General features: G+C 40.2%; 1 protein-coding gene across 1 annotated transcript in view; it reads left to right on the forward strand.

The window, feature by feature from the left end:
- The window catches only part of LOC120532243 (baculoviral IAP repeat-containing protein 1-like), a 104,035-nt gene that overhangs the window by 59,509 nt on the left and 21,666 nt on the right, over positions 1-22,860 (forward strand). Inside the window, exons 16-19 of the mRNA XM_039758093.1 lie at positions 2,621-2,831; positions 5,467-5,611; positions 9,013-9,133; positions 15,592-16,184. Of these exons, the coding sequence (XP_039614027.1) occupies positions 2,621-2,831; positions 5,467-5,611; positions 9,013-9,133; positions 15,592-16,184 (1,070 nt within the window). The remainder of the gene's footprint in view (positions 1-2,620; positions 2,832-5,466; positions 5,612-9,012; positions 9,134-15,591; positions 16,185-22,860) is intronic.

Here is a 22,860-nt window from a genome sequence, read left to right on the forward strand (position 1 = left end):
TCATGGTATACGCACGACAGTGCCCAGGCCGCCAACTCTAACTCTCCTACCGCGTCCACCCTCGCTCTCGAGGCATGCCTACTGCCTGCTCATGTGCCCATACGGAACATATCACCAAACACAGCCTCAGTCGCTTTCATCTCTGCTGAACATCAGAGCCACGTTGACTTTTCATTGTTCTTTTCGATACCGGCTGCTTTTCTATATACATAATCGACCAAGTCGCCCGACCATGGGGTACGCACGACAGAGCCCCGCCCGCCATCTCTAATCCTCCTTCTGTGTCCACTGTAGCTCTCGAGGCTAAAGAGAAGACTAAATCAAACAGCAATAATTAGCAAACAAACAAAGATACCTGGCAATAACAGTGCAACATTCACAATCGGTATGCCAGTTTGAAAAGATAAGTTTTGAGGGTAGTTTTAAAATGTGTTATTGAATGGAGCTGATGTATATGAGAGAGAAGAGAATTCCTGAGTTGAGGAGCACTATTAGAGACGCTCGAGCTCCCATAGCACAGAGTCTGACGTGTGGTACAGAAAGTACAGCTGCAGATGAGAATCAGAGTGAGCGAGACGAGTGTCAGTCTGTAGGAGATCAGTGAGGTTGTGGAGAGCTTTACATGTTAAGAGCGGTATTTAATATTGTATTCTGTAGTTAACAGGGAGCCAGTGAAGTTGAGAGAGAATCGGTGTAGTATGTTCAGTGGATTTAGAACAGCAGGTTATTATCCTGGCAGCAGAATTTTGAATACATTATAAGCGATGAATACGTTTTTGTGGGATGACATATAGAATAGCATTACAGTAATCTATACATGAGGTGACATTAACCAATACTTCAGTACTGTGTTGCGTAAGAACAGGTCGAAGACTAGAAATGTTTCGGAGATGGAAGAAAGCAGTCCTAGAAATGTTACTTATACAGGAGGAATTATTTAATAATAATAATAATAATAATAATAATAATTATTATTATTTAATAATTGCCATTGTTAGTGTATAAATGGATATAAATAATTGCATGTAAACGATTCGCCAAAATCTGTTGTATGTAAACGATACTGTTTAAAACGTTATTGTTTTTTCATCAGAAAACCCATTTCCACGTCTACCCGTATTAGTTTAAATGGCACTTTTACCACTCACAACAGTGTGGACGCGCTGACTTATCGTGTCGACTGGGCAACACAGTGAATGCTGTTTCTATCTATATATGTCTATGTTTTCTGTAGCCTGTTACAGGAAGGTACTCTCTTGCCCTGAGAGACATTGGCATTGGTTTCGCTCTTTGCTATTTTCGTTATACTGTACTGCGACGGTGGTTTCCTAAGCCTTTGTTATACTGAATTCCTTTCTCACCGTTTTCCGTTCCTATTCTTACACCGCCGTATGCTACGGCGGGCTTCGCTAGTGTTTCTATAATACTTGTGTTAATCGATAAAATGTATTCATTTTTTTATTTAAACGAGTGTGCTTCAGTTACCTTGAAAGAAGTGTAATGGTCGAAGACCTCCTCCAACAGAAAATAAAGTGTAAGCCTTACCAGAATTATTTAATCAGCTCGCTGTGCTACTAATCTAAGATGAGTTGAAATCGAAATAATCGACGCAGGCCTCAGTGTTAACATTTAGAGTGTACCATGCAATGCATAGGTCTCTGTTATATAACTTTTATTATTGTTTTTAGATGATTGTTTAGTCTTTTTGTTTTATTGGTTTTATAAATAAACTGAGTGGAATAAATGATTCACAAATTAAAATCAAGCAAATCCTCCTGCCATACCCTTTTAAAAGTAATTAAAATTACTATACCTTCATATTTGACACGTGAAATGATAAATTCACAAATCAACTGCGGGAATCAAATTCAATATCAGGAAGCTAGGAATTCAAATTATTATTTCAAGGCAGATTTATACCATTTCAAGTCCCAGACCCTAATAATTCATAATACATGGAAGTTTAGTCGATCCTCTACATTCAAGCATGTAACTTTTGTGACTTGTGCAGTGTTATTGGTGACCTCGTTTTTACTTTCATGTTGGCAATATCACACATTTGCGGGTTCATCGGCTATGCACAGTAGAGGAAAAAATGAGAGACGCCACGTGCGCAGATTATGAATGATGGTCAACTCTCGGACTAATGGTTTATGAATGTTTATTACCGTTTCCGAGACCAATTGTTTTATAAACACACCGTAAGAGCAATAAAGGCAAAGTACAAAATTAAAAGCATGTAAATAATTTAAAATAAACATTCGTAACTTTTGTTTTACATATAACACAGAGAAAATAATACCTTGTTCACTTGTTCGCTTGTTTGTTAACCCCATATGTTGCCATTTTCCATTCCTTTTCCCACCAAATCTGCACAATTATGTAAACAAAAGACTCCCAATACCTTATCAAAATAAAAGTAACGTAAACGCTGTGATTCAAGCCCTGCTGAAGCATCAAGTGTCCTTTACAGTTAGCGGCTGCTGTCCTGCTAGGCTTGTCACCAGTTTTACTAATCGTATTATTTTAGTGCACAGAGCTCCCTGTGCATTCGTTGCATAGTTTCATTGTTTTGCTTTAAAAAATCAAGTTTTGTGTTGCATTTATGTCATCAAAACAGTGCAGCTCCTTTGGATTTTAAGCCCAAGAATGCAAAACTAGTGTCGCAGTTTAGTGACAAAACAGAGATGTTAGAGACGCTTTGTGCCAGAATGTCGGCAGCTGTTGTCACCTGTGAGTTTGGTGTTAACAAATCAACAGTAAAGAAGGAAGGTCGAGACTGGCTCGAGACATCAAGGCTGCAGATCCCATCATCGATCGCAGCCTCAAGGGTAAATTGCGCCTCGCTTCTGCTGTGCTCCAATACTCCGAGACCCTTAAGGATTTCAAGCGGTGCACCCTTCACGATCACCAATGCCATTCACCAGCCCCCTTAGGACAGAGTGTTACAGAAGATTTCGAGAACTTGCCAGTCTCTGCGTCTTCCGACGGCAGCGAAATGTTTTGCATGGTTTCATTTTTTTGTGTACTGCATTTAATGGGTTATTGCATGGTGTATATTATGAGAAATAATGTTTTGTTAGCCCTGCGGTGGTCTGGCGCCCTGCCCGGGGTTTGTTTCCTGCCTTGCGCCCTGTGCTGACTGGGATTGGCTCCAGCAGACCCCGTGACCCTGTAGTTAGGATATAGCGGGTTGGATAATGGATGGATGGATGTTTTCTTATAAAGAATTCCATGCTGAAAAACATATTTTGAGCGGAGTCTAGCGAAAGATTACAGGTTTTGGTGGTTGCTGGAACCTAACCCCCCATTTCACAAGTTCAATGTATTAAATTTCACGTCTTTTATTTTCACGCTGTTTTTAACAGCGTTACGTCCGCGGAAGCTGATGACTGAGTGTCTAATATCTAATTTGTGAAGAGTGAATTACAAGATTCCCAAAATGTATACGGGATGCGCTTTGAATGCCTGGCTTTTATATTACTACTAGCAAAATACCCGCGCTTCGCAGCCTTAAAATTTTTATTAAGAAGAAAATTAAACCTTTTTAAACTGAGGGAAAATATACCAATAATTATTTGTTAAGGATCTCTTTGTATACCACATTGTGAGTTCGGCCCTCCGGTTGTAATATGACCAAGCTGCGTGCTGAGCTTACTCTTGAGCATGCAACGTACAGTTGGCCATGTGAACAGTAATCTTGTCTCAAATCTCACAGCTTGGATTGCTGCTGTCATAATTGGTTTGAGTTTCATGGTTTGTTTCAGTTGCGTTAGTATTTGTAGGACTTGTGTTGAAGTGACATTCGGCATCTGTCAAGCGTTGTAAGTATACAACCGGTTTCATTGATAACTTCACATCCAGCTTTTGAGAGTTTAAACATTCATAAACATCAAAGTGTCCACTACTGAAATCGTCACCTGTGAATCTAAGATGTTTAAGAGGCATTGGCGGTTCTCCAAAGGTGTAAAATATTTGGCCATTTCGGTATACTTGAAAGCGACAACCGAACAATTCAGCGGCAGCCATTAACTCACATGCAGATTTGCCAATATTAACCCGTTGGGAACCCGTGTACCAAATTTCTTGAAGATGGGCCCATAAGTAACAAAGACCATTGGAAAGTTCAATATGGCGGCCGACAGTGGCCTCATACCACCGAAATAAGTACGTACATTGGTTTCGGTTAGCGCAGGGAAGCCGTCTACCAAATTTCGTGAAGATGGGGCCATAAATAAGAAAGTTCAACATGGCGGACTTTGTCGACCGTTATGACCGTTACGTGTAGAATTTCAAAATGAAACCTGCCCAACTTTTGTAAGTAAGCTGTAAGGAATGAGCCTGCCAAATTTCAGCCTTCTACCTACACGGGAAGTTGGAAAATTAGCGATGAGTGAGTCAGTGAGTGAGTGAGTGAGTGAGAGCTTTGCCTTTTATTAGTATAGATTTTGACAGCGGAGTGTTCAGATGCCATCCCCTTTAGTAACGATTGAAATACTGTATAAGTAAAGAAACAGGCGCTCAATGGTGCCAGAGCTATTTCCTATTGACTACTTTTGTTGCTTCCTCGTAGTATCCGTGCATATTAGTGAAACACAACCTTCCCAGTCTGGTCCAATGGTGAGTCTTTGCTAACACTTCTGTTCTTGTTCTGTGATGTCCAATCTTATTCTTAATAACTTCATCCATTAATTTACTTCTGATGCGCATTAAGCTTACTGGCCTATAGTTACTTGGATCTGCCCGATCGCCCGTTTTATACCAAAGCCTCCAGTGTTTAGGAATTTTCCCAGCTTCCAGTGTCCCCAATCCTGCACATTTTTATTCCATTTGAAATACTCGAGCCCTATTGCATCTCTATGTCGTATAATTCAATTGTATTATTTGGAGGCTTTTACTTTGAAGTGTATACCTGCCATTTCAGAATGCAGGAATCGGGGGTCTTAGACTGACTACAAGGCAAAATGTGAGTTGAGAAGGGAACTTTAAAAAATCATTTAAGATTGCTGTCCGTTGTAGCATTTACAATGTAGACTTGACATTGACATACTTTAAAAAAATAAAAATATTGAACAATAATGTTTAATTTTCACAAAAAAATATAAAGGCTGTGGATAAATTAATAATTTTAATTTATTTTTTTTTTAATTTTATTGTATACGTTTTTTATTAAATTCGATTTTTGACTTTTATTGCGCTTTGAGAAATACTTTGGATTTTTTTTTAAAGAAAACAAGGGCTTTTTTAATAAACCGTTTGTGAGGATAAGATCTCAAAATGTGAATTTAGGCTACCAGTGTAGTTTACTGGTTAATCTATCAAGTCTAAATCCGGCCCTGTGTGCTCCAATTGAACCAAAGTAACCAACTGGATCTGGGGAGTATCGTGAGTTACTCGGCTTAAAGGGCGTCACCTAAATATGCAAATGTAATCTCAGTTAGTTCCGTGGACCTGCTTATTTGGGAGGTGCGAACGTGTCCGCTGTATCGGAGTGCCGTCTGTGATTTTCTACCGAAGAAGTTTGTCAGTTTCGATCTCACAAGGACTGAGCGGTCTGCGCTCACTTTCGATTGCAAATCTTCTTCCTGCTCCTTACCCGAAGACCGAGAAGGTAAGCTGCACTTGTGCGTCACAGCTTTTAACAGTTCGTACAAAAACATAGATGGCAAAAGCCTTTACAATTAAAACTCAGTAAGTAGTAATAGTAGGGTGTTATCCTGTGTTAGCCATTATGGTTGCAATGAGAGCAAAACAACCCCTTTTACTGGCTAACTGAACAAATTATAAAATGCAAGCTTTCGAGGCAGCTCATGCCCCTTCTTCGGTCAAGATGTAAACTCAGTAAGTGTAACGCTACAACAACATTAAGCTTTTAGGAGGTCTGTCTATGTAAAAAATAGTAAAATAAATAGAAAACGTGAAATATGAATGCAGACAGCTTATAAATTAAACTTACACCCACGACTCTATACCGGTTAGAATGGATGTGCGATTGAATTACAGTAGAATCTAAGAATGAAACCGTATTCTATAAAGTGCCTGCGGTAATTTAAATACATTTGCTTATTTGGCTGAAGCTTTTATCCACGGGCAACATTTATGATACAATTGGTTACACTTCTTTTGTTTTTTCCAATTGGAACAACGGCAGCTCAAGTGACTTGCTTATGGTCACACAGTGTCAGTAGTGGGGTTTGAGCCCACACCCTCAGGGTTTGAAGTCTAAGGCTTTAGCTATTACACCACACTGCCTGCTTAGAGATCCTGAACGGCATTTGACGAATTGACAGTAAAGCGCTGTTATGGTAGTTGAAAATATACCGTAATCAGTAATCCCTTACTTACTAAAAAAAAAAATAGACAGTCGTCATTTTGTGTCCATTGCACTCGCTTTTAGGTTTTCCGTAGTATTTCTCGCAGCTGGTAACATGAGTGCATCGCCGTGCTGACACGCACTTAACAGTGTAATAAAGAAATTAAGCAGCAGTTATAATTAGTAGTGGCTGTGGCAGTATTGTCACCTGTGCAGACAGAATACGCTGAAATTCTTACTTGCAAGTCCGATCAACATGCAACAACACTTCGCCGCTCTCCCGCACCGTGCTAAACAAGAACTTCGTTTTATTTAATAGAAAACAATTTTCAGCTTACCCGATGTACATACACGCCCCAGTGGCCGAACCTGTGGAGAAGATCATCGTCATTCAAGTCTATCAAGTTATGCTTTGGTCACTGCATAATCTTTTGTCCCTAAAGAAAATGCGAAAAAACAACTCTGTGTTCTTTCCATTCACTGAAAACAGGCTGAAATGTAGGGTGCGTTCTGAGTGCCCAGCAATGCGCTGAGTGCTGGTGCAGTGTTGGTGCCAGCCTCACTCTTAATGCCAGAGGGTTTGGCACTCAACCCTGACCGATAAGCAAGTTTGACAATGAAAAGATGGAGTAATTTTAATTTCGGATCATTTAATTTCAGCAGTTACCACCTTTTTAAAGTTTACAATGCATGAATGAATGACTTGTAAAGATGTAAATAAAGCTTTATGGGATGTAACCAGGTGGGTCTTCTTTTCCAAAAAACTTTTTTTTTTATTATATTACTATTTTGTTCATTTTCAATTCATGTTAAATTTCTCCCTGGCCTAAGAGTTTCTTGTGAAAAAGTTATAATAAATATAGATACAAGATCGACCTGTGAAAACAGTGTCATTTCAGTGCATAGCTTTGTGTCATTCAATTTCTTGAAACAGTATCAATTTAGTGTTAATTTCAAAGTAAAATCCCATTAGTGTTTTATTTACAACTGAACTATAAATAAATCTTGTAAAATAGAAGACAATATTCTATAATACTAAATACTAATACTATTAGTCAGGGCCGTTTCTGTCAAGAGGTTTACTTACCTTGGCAGTGACATTCATGTCTCTGACGACTCACCCTATGAAGTCAGTAGACGGACTGGGAGAGCATGGGGGCTCATGAGGTCAATGGAAAGGGGTGTGTGGCCCTCCCGATATTTATCCAAAAGGACAAAGGTCCAGGTCTTTAGAGTCCTGGTGCTTCCTGTCTTGCTATATGGTTGCGAGACATGGACGCTATTCAGTGACCTGAGACGAAGACTGGACTCCTTTGGTACTGTGTCTCTTCGGAGAATCCTTGGGTACCATTGATTTGACTTTGTGTCAAATGAGCGGTTGCTCATGGAGTCCCGAATGAGGCACATTACCTGCATTGTGAGGGAGTGTCAGTTACGGCACTACGGTTATGTGGCATGATTCCCAGAGGGTGATCAAGCTCACAGGATTCTCATTGTTTGGGACCCGAGTGGTTGGACAAGGCCAAGGGGTCGCCCACGTAACACCTGGAGCAGATAGAGGGTCATTTCCAGAGGGTGGGACTGGACCGCAAGTCTGCCTGGGGGGTTTGCCAACTAGGATCCCGAACTGTTTCGTCGTGTGGTGGTGTACCAGTGCATGCTTCCCAGCTTGACTTGACTTGACTTGTTTATGGGCATAAGCAGCCTAGGCAAGTGCACATGGTGCCCTCTAGTGGTCTGGGCACATTACTGCAACCCCATGTAGAAATTCCTATGTTTATTTTGGTAGACAAATTTCTCCAGACCTGACCAGAACACAAAGAAATGTTTATGTTGTGCGCCTCGGCAGCGCCTGTACTATCTGCACTATGTACAGCGGCCTTGGGTGATGCAACTTTTTTTTTAACAATACACACCTACAAACACTCGGACTCCTATTATATTGTTCAATATTATTTTTGAATACTAGTGATGTTCTGTCTTCATGCCTCACAAACTACACAGTCTAAGAAGAACGTGATAATGATGATGATGCCAATGATAAAAATCCTCAAATGATACCATACAAGTGAGAGACATAACGAAATAAAATTGAATGATCAAAACAGCAACAGGACTGCAGCTCTTGAGTGAATTGCTAAAAGCTAATTTAACCCAAACTATGGTCATCTCCCAAATGGACATACATTAAAACTTGTGTTAAAGCTTAGCAAATATCGTACTCTGTTGCTCACCACCATTTGTGAGATTTTTCTCTGGGTATGCTAAAGTGAAAGTGTGTTTTTTTGGTTATGGAAGATTGCATTATTTGCATACACGATCATACGGTAAATAGGAATTGTGGGTAAAAATGAATGTTTAAAGATAATATTATTATAATTATTATTATTAATAATAATAATACATTTTATTTCAAGGCACCTTCCTAAGCACCCAAAGACACCATGCACACAATAAAATCATAAAACCAACAGTAAGAAAACATGCATGTAAACACACACGCACACGCACACACACACACATGCACACACACACACACACTCATTCTGTATATCTATGGAACTGAAAATGATCAAAGCAAGTTAGGATACAACCTGAGGTCATGTAGTGTAAGCCAATCTAGATAGGTGAGTCTTTAAATGGAATTTGAAAATGGGTAGGGAATCAATATCCCGAATGTTTTGTGGTTGTGAGTTCAGGGATGAGGAGCAGTACAGCTCAGTGCCCTCAAACCCATGGTGATCAGGCATACGGGGCTTGGGGGGGAGATGAGGAGAGCAGTTGTGGAGGTCCTAAGAGTGTGGTTGGGGGTATAAACAGGTATGAGGTCAGAGAGGTAGAATGGAGCAAGGTTATGAATTGCTTTGAAGGTATGTGTGACGATGTGGGTTCTGGCTCCACACTCCCATTGCTGTTGGAAGCACTTGAACCCAACACCGTCGATAATGAAACCGAGTGAGCTAGTCAGTGAAGGCAATAATTGAGCATCTGAGCAAGGGGATGGTTAAAAGTGAAACAGTGCTTTTATTTAAAACAGTCAACAAAAAAAACAGTGTTCATAAAGTGCAGTTCATTCAATAAATAATCCAATAAAAAAAACGTGGAGGTTAAAATCAATAAATAGAAAAAACAATCCTTTAAAACGAGAGGTTAAAATCTTCTTTAGGAAGCAGTTCTTAAAACAACAAGTTCGGTGCTTTTCAGGTAGCGTCTCACCTGCTTATCCTGTTAGGGCTTAGCAGCAGGCAAGACGTTCTCTGCAGCTGCCCTCCTCTTACACACACGCGAGACTGGAGACCTCCCGATCCCTGGCTTCGGTCTGGCACTCATCCCAGTCCCCGAGACTTAGTTTCCACCAATGGCCAGGACGCACACATTGGGGACTCCACCACCAAGCCTCTCGACTTCCGCTGCCTTTCCGCGGCCTTCTGCGGCTCGTCGCTTTCACCTTGTCACTTCCGCTACCTGGTCACTCAGCGGGAGCAACATCAACTCAAACACCTGGGTGTCGGCCTAACACCCAGCTTCCTCACAGCTGCCCACGAGCGCTCGATCGCGCGCTCACCACACGCACACAGCACGTGTCTGTCTCTCCTGCACCGCCTGCTTCCTCGCTCCCTGTAACCTCCATCCTCTCTTTTCCTTATCTCCTCCTCTTTCTTTTCATTATCTCCCTTCAACCGACTCACGCTTCTTCATAAATAACCAGGGGCCATCACAGCTGTAGCATTAGCCACGGGAGCAATCACGAATGTGGGCAGTTCCTCACCTGTGCACACGGTGAGACACGCCCACATCGACGACTGCCCCGCGGCTCGCTACAACATCGCCCCCCCTCACGAAGCCGCCTCGGGTGCGGTGATTATTTAAAAATGGCCTTTGCTCAGTGAGCTGTGGACCCATAACACCACAGTATGTAAAAGGATTTTAAAATCAATTTGAAATTTTATCAGAAACCAATGAAGCTGCTTAAGAGATGGAGTAATGTGTTGTATGGAAAAGGTCTGAGTTATAATACAGGCAGCTGAGTTCTGAACAAAGTGGAGTTTACGGAGAAGCTTATGCAGGAGACCAAAGAGAAGAGAATTACAATAATCAATGTGGGAAGTGACAAACGCACGAGTAAGGCTAGCGGTACTGTTTAGTGAGAGGGAGGGTCGCAGGTGGGCCGCGCTACAGAAATGAAAAAAGATGACAGTATAGCATTATTGATAATGGGATTCAAAAGACAGAGTACTATTAAAGATAACCCCCAAACTCTTAACCTGAAAGGAGGTGTAAACTGAGGTACCATCAGTGTTAAGTGAAAAACCATTAGATTTTGATAAAGCAGACTTGGAGCCTTTGAGGAGAGCCTCTGTCTTATGGCTGTCGAGCTGGAGGAAATTACAAGAAAACCAAAATTTTATTTCAAGGAGACAATCATTGTGGCAGGAAGGAGGAAGGACAGAGTTGGGCTTTGTATATAGGGAGAGCTACCTGTAAGTATGATATAAATAACAATGAAAATTGATTCCAAATTTCTTAAAAATGCCACCTAAAAGGATGCCACCTAAAGGGAGTAGATTTATTAAAAACAGTAAGGGGCCAAGCATCGATCCCTGATGAACACAACTGGTACTGGGAGGGATTGTGATTGAGAGTTTTTTTTAGCTGTTCGTAATTTCACTGAATGTTGCCATTATGCTCAATTTATTTTATTAATTTAAACGGCATGTGAATGTTATGGTAATGTCTTAGTTAAAAAGAAAAAAATATATGTAGCATGTCACTATCATCAAAAGGCTCACATTTAGCTGGTGGTTTAAATAGATAGCTATAAAAACTAAATCATAGTTTTAGCAATAACTCAAATGTTTCTTAATTTTTTTTGAGAAACATTAAAAGCAATAAATAAAGACTTCAAATTCAGCTGGATTCCTACTTACAGCTCATGTGTCTTGTGAAAGAGACGTTGATATAACTCATCATTCACAAATTGTGAATTTGATGTCTGAAATACCTCACTGTCTCCAGTCCAGTCTCCAGGTCTCAACGTACAGGTCTGTTACTGATGATTCCTCTCAAAGCAAAGGAGGAGGCAGGGCGCCATTTACAGCTTCGCCTAGGGCAGCACAAATCCTAGAACCAACACTGCTAGTAGTTATTAGTGTTTTATTCAGTGTACTCTTCATTTGACTTTTACAGGTTTTATTTTAAAATTCCCTTATTTTAAAAGCTGTTTATATTTCATAGATTTCTCCAGATGGGACATTTTCAAAATAGCTTATCATTCATTTCAAAAGGTTTCCTTTAACCAAGTTTTGTTGTCAATCAATCAATCAATCAGTCTTTTACTGTATATACATTGTTGCTGTTTTATTCTAATGACTTATTTATAAATATCATTACACTTTTTCATGTGGATATTTATTTCATAATTACCTTATAATCACAGTCCACTGTTGAAGTTAAGAGGAGGACATCTTATAGAAAACTTGCCTTTAATATAATATTGTCACAGACAACACAGGTTCTCAATGGTTCTTTACTCAGTCGCGATGCGTTTATAATGGAGGGACAATTTGGTTGTTGGTGCCTTTCTTCCCCAGGGGGCCATGACACTGGGAAGACAGAGGAGTTCACCTTCTGGGGACATGTATTATTCTTTTACTCTGGGGACCGCAATTCCCTGGCAGATTTCCCATTTATGCACCTGAATTTGTAAGTTTCACCTGAAAAGTAATAGTCTTTGCTACAAGGCCAAACACAGTGAGTAATGTACATTCTTAAAAATATTGGTTCTTTAATGATGCTATATGGTTCTTTACTGGGCTGTGCGGTTCCTAGTAGAACCATTGCTTGACAAAGCACCATTTCATTCTGGGAAGGGTTCTCTGCATATGAAGTTGGTTCGTTGTGCTTTGAAGAACTTCCTTCTTCTTCTTCTTCTTCTTTCGGCCGCTCCTGTTAGTGGTTGCCACAGCGGATCATCTTCTTCCATATCTTTCTGTCCTCTGCATCTTGTTCTTTAACACCCATCACCTGCATGTCCTCTCTCACCACATCCATAACACCTTCTCTTAGGCCTTCCTCTTTTTCTCTATCCTTATCATCCTTCTCCCAATATACTCAGCATCTCTCCGCTGCACATGTCCAAACCAACGCAATCTCGCCTTCTGACTTTGAAGAACTTCCTAATATGTAGAAAAACACCCCCAAAATCTTAAATGTGTGATAGGCTGCAGGACACTAACAGATTAAGAAAATCTGGATTTAGCCTGTGTTACTGGACTTATGCAGAAAGAATCCTTTTAAAACCATGAAACATTTCACACATCTGTTACCATCTATTCATGCTTATGGATCTTGATACAGGTCTAAAGAAATTAAGGTTCTTTCTGGAATCTTCATGTGGATGGGTTCTTTGGTAGCCAAAGATGGTTCCCCTATGGCAGGGGTCTCCTTTTCCAGTCTTGGAGGGCTGCAGTGGCTTCAACTTTTCATCCTAACCCTTTTTTAATTAGTGACCTGTTTTTGCTTCTTTTGGATTCATTTTAATTGACTTGCTCTTGAAGACCCAGACCCCTTAATTGTTTCTTTTTGCCCAATGGCATCGCTCAGAAGAGCCACTCTGGTACCTGTATTTGTAAGCATGTATACGAGCAAAAACTAAAATTTGTCTCATCTGATTTTTTTTTGTTTAAAGCTTTACACTGTATTTCAACACTTCCTTTCTCAAAATACTGAATCATTAGAGGAAACATCTTCACTGCAGAATGACTGTGCGAATCAGTAGCCAAACCACAAAATGGCATTGCTGCCTTTTTGTCTATCATAGTTTTAACCAAATCACTGACTTCACTATTGCTTGTATTTTTTTGTGCGGAAGTCCGGAAAAATATACTTCATTTGAGCACTTGTACAGTCTGTTGATTTATAGCTGCTGCATAATTGAACAATAAAGTCTCTTCAGCACCACAAATGATCTCACTGGATCCAGGATGCATGATGAGCGGTAAATTAACTGTGAGCGTCTATTTATCATATTTCCTCCAGAATTTCATATCTTTTTTCTTTTTCCAATGAAACCATGGACAATTTTGTTGTTTTTGAAAATCTGCCCAGACACTTGTTTTACTAGCAAAAAAGAGGACCTGTCCAGGTAAAAGAGGATGTATGGTAACCCTGCTTTGAATTGATTTCATGTTGGCACAAATAACGTTCCATATACTCCTGACAATCGAGATTACCAACCTAAATCAATAAACCTGACTCTAACCATCGAATGTTCTTTCTGAACCACGAGGGACAAACAACCAGATTTTATCATCTGGCACAGTCACAACAGCAGCGAGCTTGTTAACTAGCAAAATATCAGCAGATGACAGATAATGGATTCCTGAACTCTCTGCAACCCAGTGGAGCTGAATAATTAAATGGCGACTTATCTAATGATGCATTGCAGTACAGGAAAAATCTGGTGGAAAGCCATACCTTATGTGCTTGATTTGTGGAATTGCCATTCTGTATTCTTGAACAATTGTTTCCCTTATTTCTCAGTCCTTTTGCACTATTGTGAAAAACTGCCAGTTGCTGTTAAGCAGGGTTAAGTGACGTCGGGCCTGCAGGGCCGCTGCAATACAGTCAAGTCGCCATAGCCCAGGAGTAGGCAATGTCGGTCCTGGAGGGCCACAGTGGCTGCAGGTTTTCACTTCAACCCAATTGCTTAATTAGAAAACAATCCTTGCCAATCTCAGACCTTAATTTAATTTTACGGCTTATTAGTCTGCAATATTAGGTTCTTATATTATAGATTGTTTTCCTTTCCAAGGATATCATCCAAATGATTTTAAACCTAAGATGGATCATTTTCAGTCTGCCATATTCTTCTCTTAAGTGTTTTATTAAATGAAATAGTGTATGATGAATCCATGCAGGTGTAAATAGAAACAAGTTAGATGGAGAACTGCTGGCTCCTTTGTCATTAATAAGCAATCTTTAAAAACAGTGAATGCAGCTGTTTGTAAGACTGAAATAAGCAATTACGGATGAGGAATCTTAACAAGCGAGACCACTAAAATGAAGCATCAAAATGTCACTTGAGCAATAAGTGCTTCAGCATTAATTGACTTCTCATTAAGAAAAAGGGTTGAAGCAAAAACCTGCAGCCACTCAGCCCTCCAGGACCGACATTGCCAACCCCTGCTCTAAAGATACCACCATAAGTAAAGAAGCAGAATCAGACTGGCTACGTATTTTTTCGGCATGTCTGCATAGTGGTTTTAATGTACATATTTAGTAATGTAAATATTTAGTATATGTTGTATGTTTTAATAAAGCGTAATCTGTATTTTACAACCATATGCTGCTTATCAACTTTTATTTTTTTTGCAGACCTTTGTTTGTTAGTGACATATTAATGGAAATGATTATGAAATATTACTAGTATAAGACTTATCATTTAATGACATTTGCACATTTTTGAATATATATGAACCACAAAAATCTGTTAAGCATCATATAATGTTTGTTAATGACAAAATAATGGTATTTATTATAAAGTGTTACAATTTTAGGGAGGGGTATGGTGACACGGGTATCTTGGGTTTGAATCCTGCACCCAGTTAATGTGTTTGTGGAGTTTGTCTAATTTTCATAATCTGTGTATAGGTCTTGTTTTGTTTTCTGTTTTCCTCACATTTTCAAACTATGGAGCCCCTGAGAGGACATGGTGGGCACAAAATAGTAAGCAGTGGGCATAAGATAGTAAATGGTGAAAACGAGATTCCCAGAATAAAAAAAATTTCCACCATGTCCCCTCAAGGGCTCCGTATCGGACACAGACGGCAGATCTGGTTATTTGGTGACTCCAGACTGTCCCAGTGTGAGTGGCTTCTGTGGTGGACTAACTTTCTGTCCAGGGCTGGCTTCTGATTTGTGCCATGTTGCCAGGATAAGTTTCAGTCCCCTGAAGCCCTAAATAGATTAAGTAGATGTGATAATGCTATGTTATAGTTTTAGCTATGAAATAAACTAAATATTCTCACGCTTACCAAAAATAAAACCTATATAAAAATTTTTTAAATTTAATTGTGTTAGAAGTAAATCATTTCCTGAAATATTTCATATTTTTTGGCATAATTTGTAAGGTACTAAGTACATTAGATATCACAGCTCTTCCATCTCCCCTAGACGAGTAGTGAGATATCAAGAGATGCAGGCGCTCGTGAGAATTGTTCTGCATTTATGAAAACCATAATGCTCCATAATTCATAATGAGGTCTTTTTGGTTGCAGGCTAATGGCAGAATCAGAACTTTCAGATGCAGTGGACCAATTCAAAGTAAATAAAATTGCTGAGCAATTGGCACAGAAATATGATCGTATTAAAAGGATCGGATTATGGTTGAATCAAGGCTTATGCTTTGTGAAGGAAGAACAAGAGAAATTTAAAGAAGCACAGGCCAGATTACATCAAGGTTATAATCCAGAGATGAGAAGTGAAATAAGCAGGCTGAAATCATTTGAAACTTTAAAGTCCTTTTCATCCTGCTCTCCCTCAGAGATGGCTAAAGAAGGCTTCTACAGTACAGAAGTTGGATCATACATGCAGTGCTTTTGCTGTGGGTTTGTGCTTTTAGGAACACCCCAGGATAAAACCCCACACATCTGCCATCAGGAATTTCAGCCAAACTGTGACTTTATTAAAGGCTTAGAGGTGGGCAACATACCGAAATATGAAGTTCGAGTCCAACAAAATATAGACATTGACCTTGACAAAGTACAGCTCTACAGCGTAGAAGAGAAACGAGTCGAGTCCTACAAAGACTGGCCAAATTATTCCAAAGCAGACCTCATCGGACTGGCGCGGGCTGGGTTTTACTTTACAGGTAAGTGTTTTGTGATAAGCTGAGCTCTACTTTAGGAATTAACAGAATCTTTCTCTTTTCTGTACTACACATAATGCCCTGAAGATGCATAATACATTATCAGAGTCAGTCTCTTGATTTCACCTAAATAAAAAACCAAGTGGCTTGAGAGCTTTAAATTTAATGTTGACTTTACATTTTACTTATGTGACTGATGCCATAATGATTTACAACATCTGATACAGAATTGGTTACATTTCTCTTTTGATATTCCAGTTGGAGCACAGACAGGTGAAGTGACTTGCCCATGGTCACACAGTGTCAGCAAGGTGATCTGAACCACAACCACAGAGTCTGTCATCCAAAGCCTTGACCACGAAATGCATAAAGACTAAAGATGGCTATTAGAAAAGAGAACATACGGAGTGTCGGTTCCTCCATGTTCTGAATGATAGTTTTATGTTTTTAAAATCTGATGCTGCTTTTCCACTAGAACTAGGAAACATCAGGCTAAGACTATATTCTGTTTTATTTCCAATGACTTTTTCAGAAGGTCAATAAAATCTTTGTCACACCTAAAAATCCTCTAACTTAAGCTATAACACAATCTTGGGGACACTGAACATTGAAACAGTGGGTTACTGGTGAACAGAGTCTAGCTGCAGACCTGCAGAGCTCTTCTCTGTTGACAAGGAAGATTGCACTATGGTTAAAAGTTGGGTGTTATGTTTTAGCCTGGGTCCCTTCCCTGGCTAGTGTTTATATTCCTTTTCCTTGTCTTTTGTGTTAATTTTTCAGCTTGAATCATTTATGAATGATAATTTCTGTTGTCACAGAGGCATGGCTTGGCTTGGATTCTGGCTGGGATGGAGGGGTTCTTACCTGGTTGGGAAGCCGTTATAAAGGAAGGGGTGAAAGGAGACTTCCCTCTGGGACCATGTGTTCCCCCATTGCAATAGATTGAATCATCCCTGTGGTAGATCTCTCAAGTGCACATGGGTGGCCCACCAGGGGGAGCTGCAGTGAGGAGGAAGATTCCTTGTTTTAAGGAGGTTCCTCCTGGCCCAGAAGTGATTCATGGGTACAATATTGTAGCACCAGAAGTACTCCTGGATCCAGTATAAAGGAAGCCACCCAGGCGATTTGAAGTTAGATGTGGAAGAAGGACAAAGCTCACCTAGGAGGAGTAGAGGATGAAGAAAAGAAAGACAAGAAGAAAAAAAAAGTACTGTGGTTGTGTGACCCTTATAAAGAAGCTTCTTGAATTTAATTCTTTAAAATAAAATATTAATTGGAACATGGGACTCATCTGGGAGTTGTGTGTGGGGTCGGGGGCTCTGATTCATCCCCTGCAGGGTTAGGGTTAGCAGGTCTTTCTGTTAATATTGTTCTGTTCATTTATTATTTAGCTGTTATGTTTCATGTATTACTATGAGGGACGTTCAAAAAGTTTCCGCACTTTCGTATTTTCATTGAAAACGGTTAAGGCGGTAGGAGTAGTTATTGGGCATTAAAAAGTTGGTATGATGCTGGGAAGATTGCATCGCAAAGGAAGGTGACTGTGTAGAAAAGTGATGTATGATTTGTTTTTGAAAGTCTTAATAAATAGAGTTTAAAAAAAGTGCGGAAACTTTTTAAAAGTATTTCGTATTTTTATTATTTTTAATATTGTTTTATGAACTTCTTTAAATGTCTTTATATTCTGGGACTACACCTTGTATCACTACTAGTGACCACCCCCATCTCCATAATGGGAAGCCTGGAAAGTGGAGTCCCTTGCGGTTCACTGAATGTGCTTTAGTGGGGTTAGAATTTAGATTGAGAGTATTGCTATTCTCATTAGATTTTCTGGTTTTTTAATTATTTTTGCTGCTGTTTAAGGATTATGATTTAGAATATTGTATTGAGGATTGTTTGTGTTCAAATTGCCTCTTTAGAGCATTTTCTTATATTTTTGTTTTTGTACATGAATCCTCCTTTCGTAAAGATTCTTTTGTCACCCATCTCTTTACAAGCCAGGGGTTTACAGTAACCCCTTCCCTTTCATGAGACCTAGTCTCTGAATTTATTATGACTAATGAAAGGACCAAGAGATAATAATGAGAGCTACAATTGGAGTCTGTGCCTAGAATTGGGAGATCAAAAATAAAGCACTGGGGCAAACCACAAACCACAAGCCAAACACAAAGAAAATATTGAAAGCAAAACAAATCTAGCACTTGCTCTACTTATTACTGAAACTAACAATAACTACAGATTGTTGTTTAATTTTTATACAACTGAAGGACAATCTACAACGTGTAGACTCTCACAGTGGCCATATTTATTCCAGAGGTTCCTGTGATATTACAGATGTTGGTATATGACCTGTGATTCACTTCTTGTAATTAATAAATTCAAAAAAAATATAATTACAAATCATTCCCAACTGAGTTTTAAACATGAAAATCTTCAAAAACGAATGTCTACTATGGCATTTTAATTATAGTTTGGGACTTTGTTTATGCAGTATATTTCTAAACTTTGGAAGGCAAAGCTTATTTGGGCCAGTATAGTTGAGCAACCACTCAAGTCCATCTGCACCATTCCCAGCCCTATAAAGGTTGTGCAGACAGACAGTTCATTGTTAAAGCTTGGTGTTGTTGAGTTCTCTCTGAGTTTTGGTAACTCTCATTTTGATTTACTTAGTTATAGCCTTCTTTACTCTGTTTTTTGCCTTTCTCTCAGTCTGTGTTTTGGGGCATTGTTCACTACTCATTTATTCCTCTGGTGCTTTTTTGAGTTCAAGTTTGAAAAATAAAGCATTTTATTTATAAAGATTCTTTGTTTCCCTTTTAATAACAAATCAAAGGTTCACAGTCACCTTTCCACTTTTAGGGTTTTTGTGATACTTTTTGGACTTTACTAGTTATTAGTTCTGCCAGCTTCACATTATTGGGGCCTGCTCCAGCTGAAGCCAGCAGAGTGCATTGGGGTCTGGCTGAAGTTAAGATTGCCTCTGTTGGCCAGACAGGTGGGTTTCTGGCCTGCTCTATGGGTTATTTTGGGGAGCCTCATCATATTATGTTGTATGAAAAAATCCATGCAATGAAACTCCCAATTGCAGAGCGTCTCACCCTATCACATAGTGTCAGCCCAGCCACCCTGAGAATAAAACATTTTTCAGCCGCTTGTACTTAACAGTGTCATTCTTTCAGTCATTACCCACAGCTCAGGACCATAGTGGAGCAGAAGGATTTAGATCAACTGGTAAAACAAGAGTTTTGTCTTTAGACTCTGCTCCCTGCTTCACAATCACAGACTGGTACAGCGCCTGCAGAACAGCTTCTCCAATTTGCTTGTTGATCTCATGCTCCTTTTTTCTATCACTAGTGAACAAGATTGAACATAAATACTTTAAAAAAAATTGTGAATTGCAGAGGCACAGGAACATTTCTTTAAAAATGAAACACCCTCACAAATAAATCTCAAAAGGAAAAAAGCTTATATCCTTTTAAAGAGCTCATATATAATTAGTGGCCTGAAGGGGTGCTCCAGCTCCCCAAACCTGACACAGACAACACAGGCACAAGTTTAGCAACACACACAGGCTTTTATTTTGCTGTGAGAAACTCTTCCCTAAGCATTTCCCACCACCAAAGCACAGTACAGCAAATAGTACACAGCAATGCCCCTTTTCTTCTTCTTTTTCTTTTTCTCTCTTTCTTCCTCACTGCCTCAACTCATCCCAGCAAGCTTTGTCTTCTTCCTCCTGACTCTGACTCCTTGAACTGTGACACCCAGGAGTACATCCTGTGTCCTTTTAGCGTGGTGAAGAAGTACTTCTGGGTGAGGCGGGAGCCTGACAAAGTAGGGCTCCTCAGTTCCTGCAGCATCCCCTGGCGGCACCTCCGGAACCTAAAAGGCCTGAGCCCACAAACTCCAAGTCCCAGCATGCCCTGTGGGAATCTGAGGTGCTGTACCAACCCATGGGTGCTGCCACCTAGCGACCCAGGAAAGGTAATGCCCCATACACCCTCTTTCCCCCCATCCTTCCATTATGAGAGTGTCCCGGCTACCACTATATCTATACTAATAAAAGGCAAAGCCCTCACTGACTCACTCATCACTAATTCTCCAACTTGTAAGTAGAAGGCTGAAATTTGGCAGGCTCATTCCTTACAGGTTACTTACAAAAGTTAAGCAGGTTTCATTTCGAAATTCGTAACGGTCATAACTGAATCCTACTTGCGTACATATATATATACGTCCATAGCCTGCAGCTCGGTCGCTGTGTGAGGCGGAGTTGCGTCCCCCATCCCCACGCCTCCCACGTAATTGGCTGCCTGCCCATATAAGGCCATCCGTCGCTTCGGTCTCTTCATTCCCTTTCTTGCTTCGCCACGGTATTCATGTCTCCTTGCTGATAACTGCAGCCTTTTTATTTAATTTACGGCTTCTCTGCTGTTTTATTGTGCTGATAACTGCAGCCTTTTTATTTAATCCATGGCTTCTCCGCTGTTTTATTGTTCGTTTATTACACTTATAGTTATTGTGTAGGTATTTTAGACTTAGTTTACATTGTTCAGGTACCCATTTCTTAAACCGTTCCAACCGTACCCCCGTTAACATGTCTATCAAGGTGATCACCATCGATCAAAGAACTGTCACTTACCAAGTGGTTGCCATGCCTGGAGATGCACCGAGTGGTTGCCATGCCCGGAGATGCCGCCTGCCTTTTACATTCTCTGTGTTACATATTGCACAGCCATATCAGGCTCAATCTTGATATCCGGAGGAACATCGTGTCTTATGTATTGAATGACTGGGACAGGTTCAAGGTGTGGACTGATGACGGTACAGGAGATAATTATACTACACAGGAGCACTAGAAGAGTGAAATGCTTAAGCCCTTCACCTATGCTTCTGCATGTGAGTTGATGGCTGCCGCTGAATTGTTCGGTTGTCGCTTTCAAGTGTACCGAAATGGCCAAATATTTTACACCTTTGGAGAACCGCCAATGCCTCTTAAACATCTTAGATTCACAGGTGACGATTTGAGTAGTGGACACTTTGATGTTTATGAATGTTTAAACTCTCAAAAGCTGGATGCGAAGTTATCAATGAAGCCGGTTGTATGCTTACAATGCTTGACAAAAGCCAAATGTCACATCAACACAAGTCCTGCAAATACTAACGCAATTGAAACAAACCATGAAACTCAAACTGATTATGACAGCAGCAATACAAGCTGTGAGAAAACAGTAAAAAGGAGGCGTGTCAGACGTCGTGGTACATTTTCTGATGCAGCTAGATGGAAACAACTTCATGACGCTGCCGCCAAATACTCGCAGAAAAATCCACAAGTTAATAGACACGCTGTTGCTAAATACTCGCAGGCAATCCACAAGTTCATAGAGACGCTGTCGCTAAATACTCGCAAAAAAATCCACAAGTTAATAGACGCGCTCTCGCTAAATACTCGCAGGCAAATCCACAAGTTAATAGAGACGCTGCCGCTAAATACTCGCAGGCAATTTTACAAGTTCATAGACACGCTACCGCTAAATATTCGCATGCAAATCCTTAAATTAATACCGGGAATGCCTGTTAAACATCTTTACAACGGTTGACAAACATGGAATGTAACTTGAACACAACACGTTCTTCAAATGCGAACCTGATTGAAAGAAATAATGATAATCAAATCCTTGATGACAGCAACACTCATAACAGTGACAAAACAATTACATTGAAAATCATGTTACGTTATTTTTAAAATGTTTCCTTTTCTTTTTCATAACTTCTTTAACACACTACTTCTCCGCTGCGAAGCTCGGGTATTTTGCTAGTATACATATATATATATTGCCAAGCTTAGATCACAAAGTTTCACAGGAGACTTGAAAAGAGATCAGGTTTCCAAGGTGCAAAATCTTTATTGCTGAACTGGCAGGCACAAAAACAAGACCTTATTCAGAAGGGGTTTGCCAACAGCAAAAAAGAGCACAGATGTCAAATGTGGCAGTCCACCTCCCCTGTCCAGATCAAAAGACTACAAAGTCCTCCTCATCAAGGGAGTTCAATGGCTCAGAAGCAGCGACTGGAGCAGAAGCAGTCTGAGGAAGATAGGACAGGAGAGTTAGCCGTTAGGTTGGCTGGGGCTCGGTCTTTTAAATGTTCTAAACCTCGTGTGAGAAGAATGTTGTGTGGTAAGCCTGCAAGCCTGCAGCTGATCCCACAAAGGGGACAGGTAAGAGTGTGTTTAAGAGAGAGTTTCTGAAGGGCAGCTGTGTTTCTTTGCCAAAGGTTTACTGTTTAACAGAGAAACAACTCACAGTCAAGTGCGTAAGAGTGTGCAGCTGGCAACACTATGCAGGAGGAAGAACGGAGTAGAGGAGCTACTGAACAGCACATGAGGGACAGTCTTGCACACCCGTCCACTGTTCATGAATAATATCCAAGACACCTGACAGGTGCCTGCCAAACTGAAATGGAATTAAGCCGGTAGAAGGCTGAGGGGGATTCTTATGAGGAACAGCAACACACATCCCCAGAATGTCGGGTCATTATGAGTCACATGCCTGATCATCTGCTTTAAAGTCAGTTAAATTTCTCTGTCAGGCCATTTGTCTGAGGATAATAAACAGTGGTGTTCAATTTTTCAATGGCAAGGCCATCACATAACTGTTTCATTACCTGGGAAGTAAAGGATGTT

Source organism: Polypterus senegalus, chromosome 7, assembly GCF_016835505.1.
Source record: "Polypterus senegalus isolate Bchr_013 chromosome 7, ASM1683550v1, whole genome shotgun sequence".
NCBI classification, from domain to species: Eukaryota; Metazoa; Chordata; class Cladistia; order Polypteriformes; family Polypteridae; genus Polypterus; species Polypterus senegalus.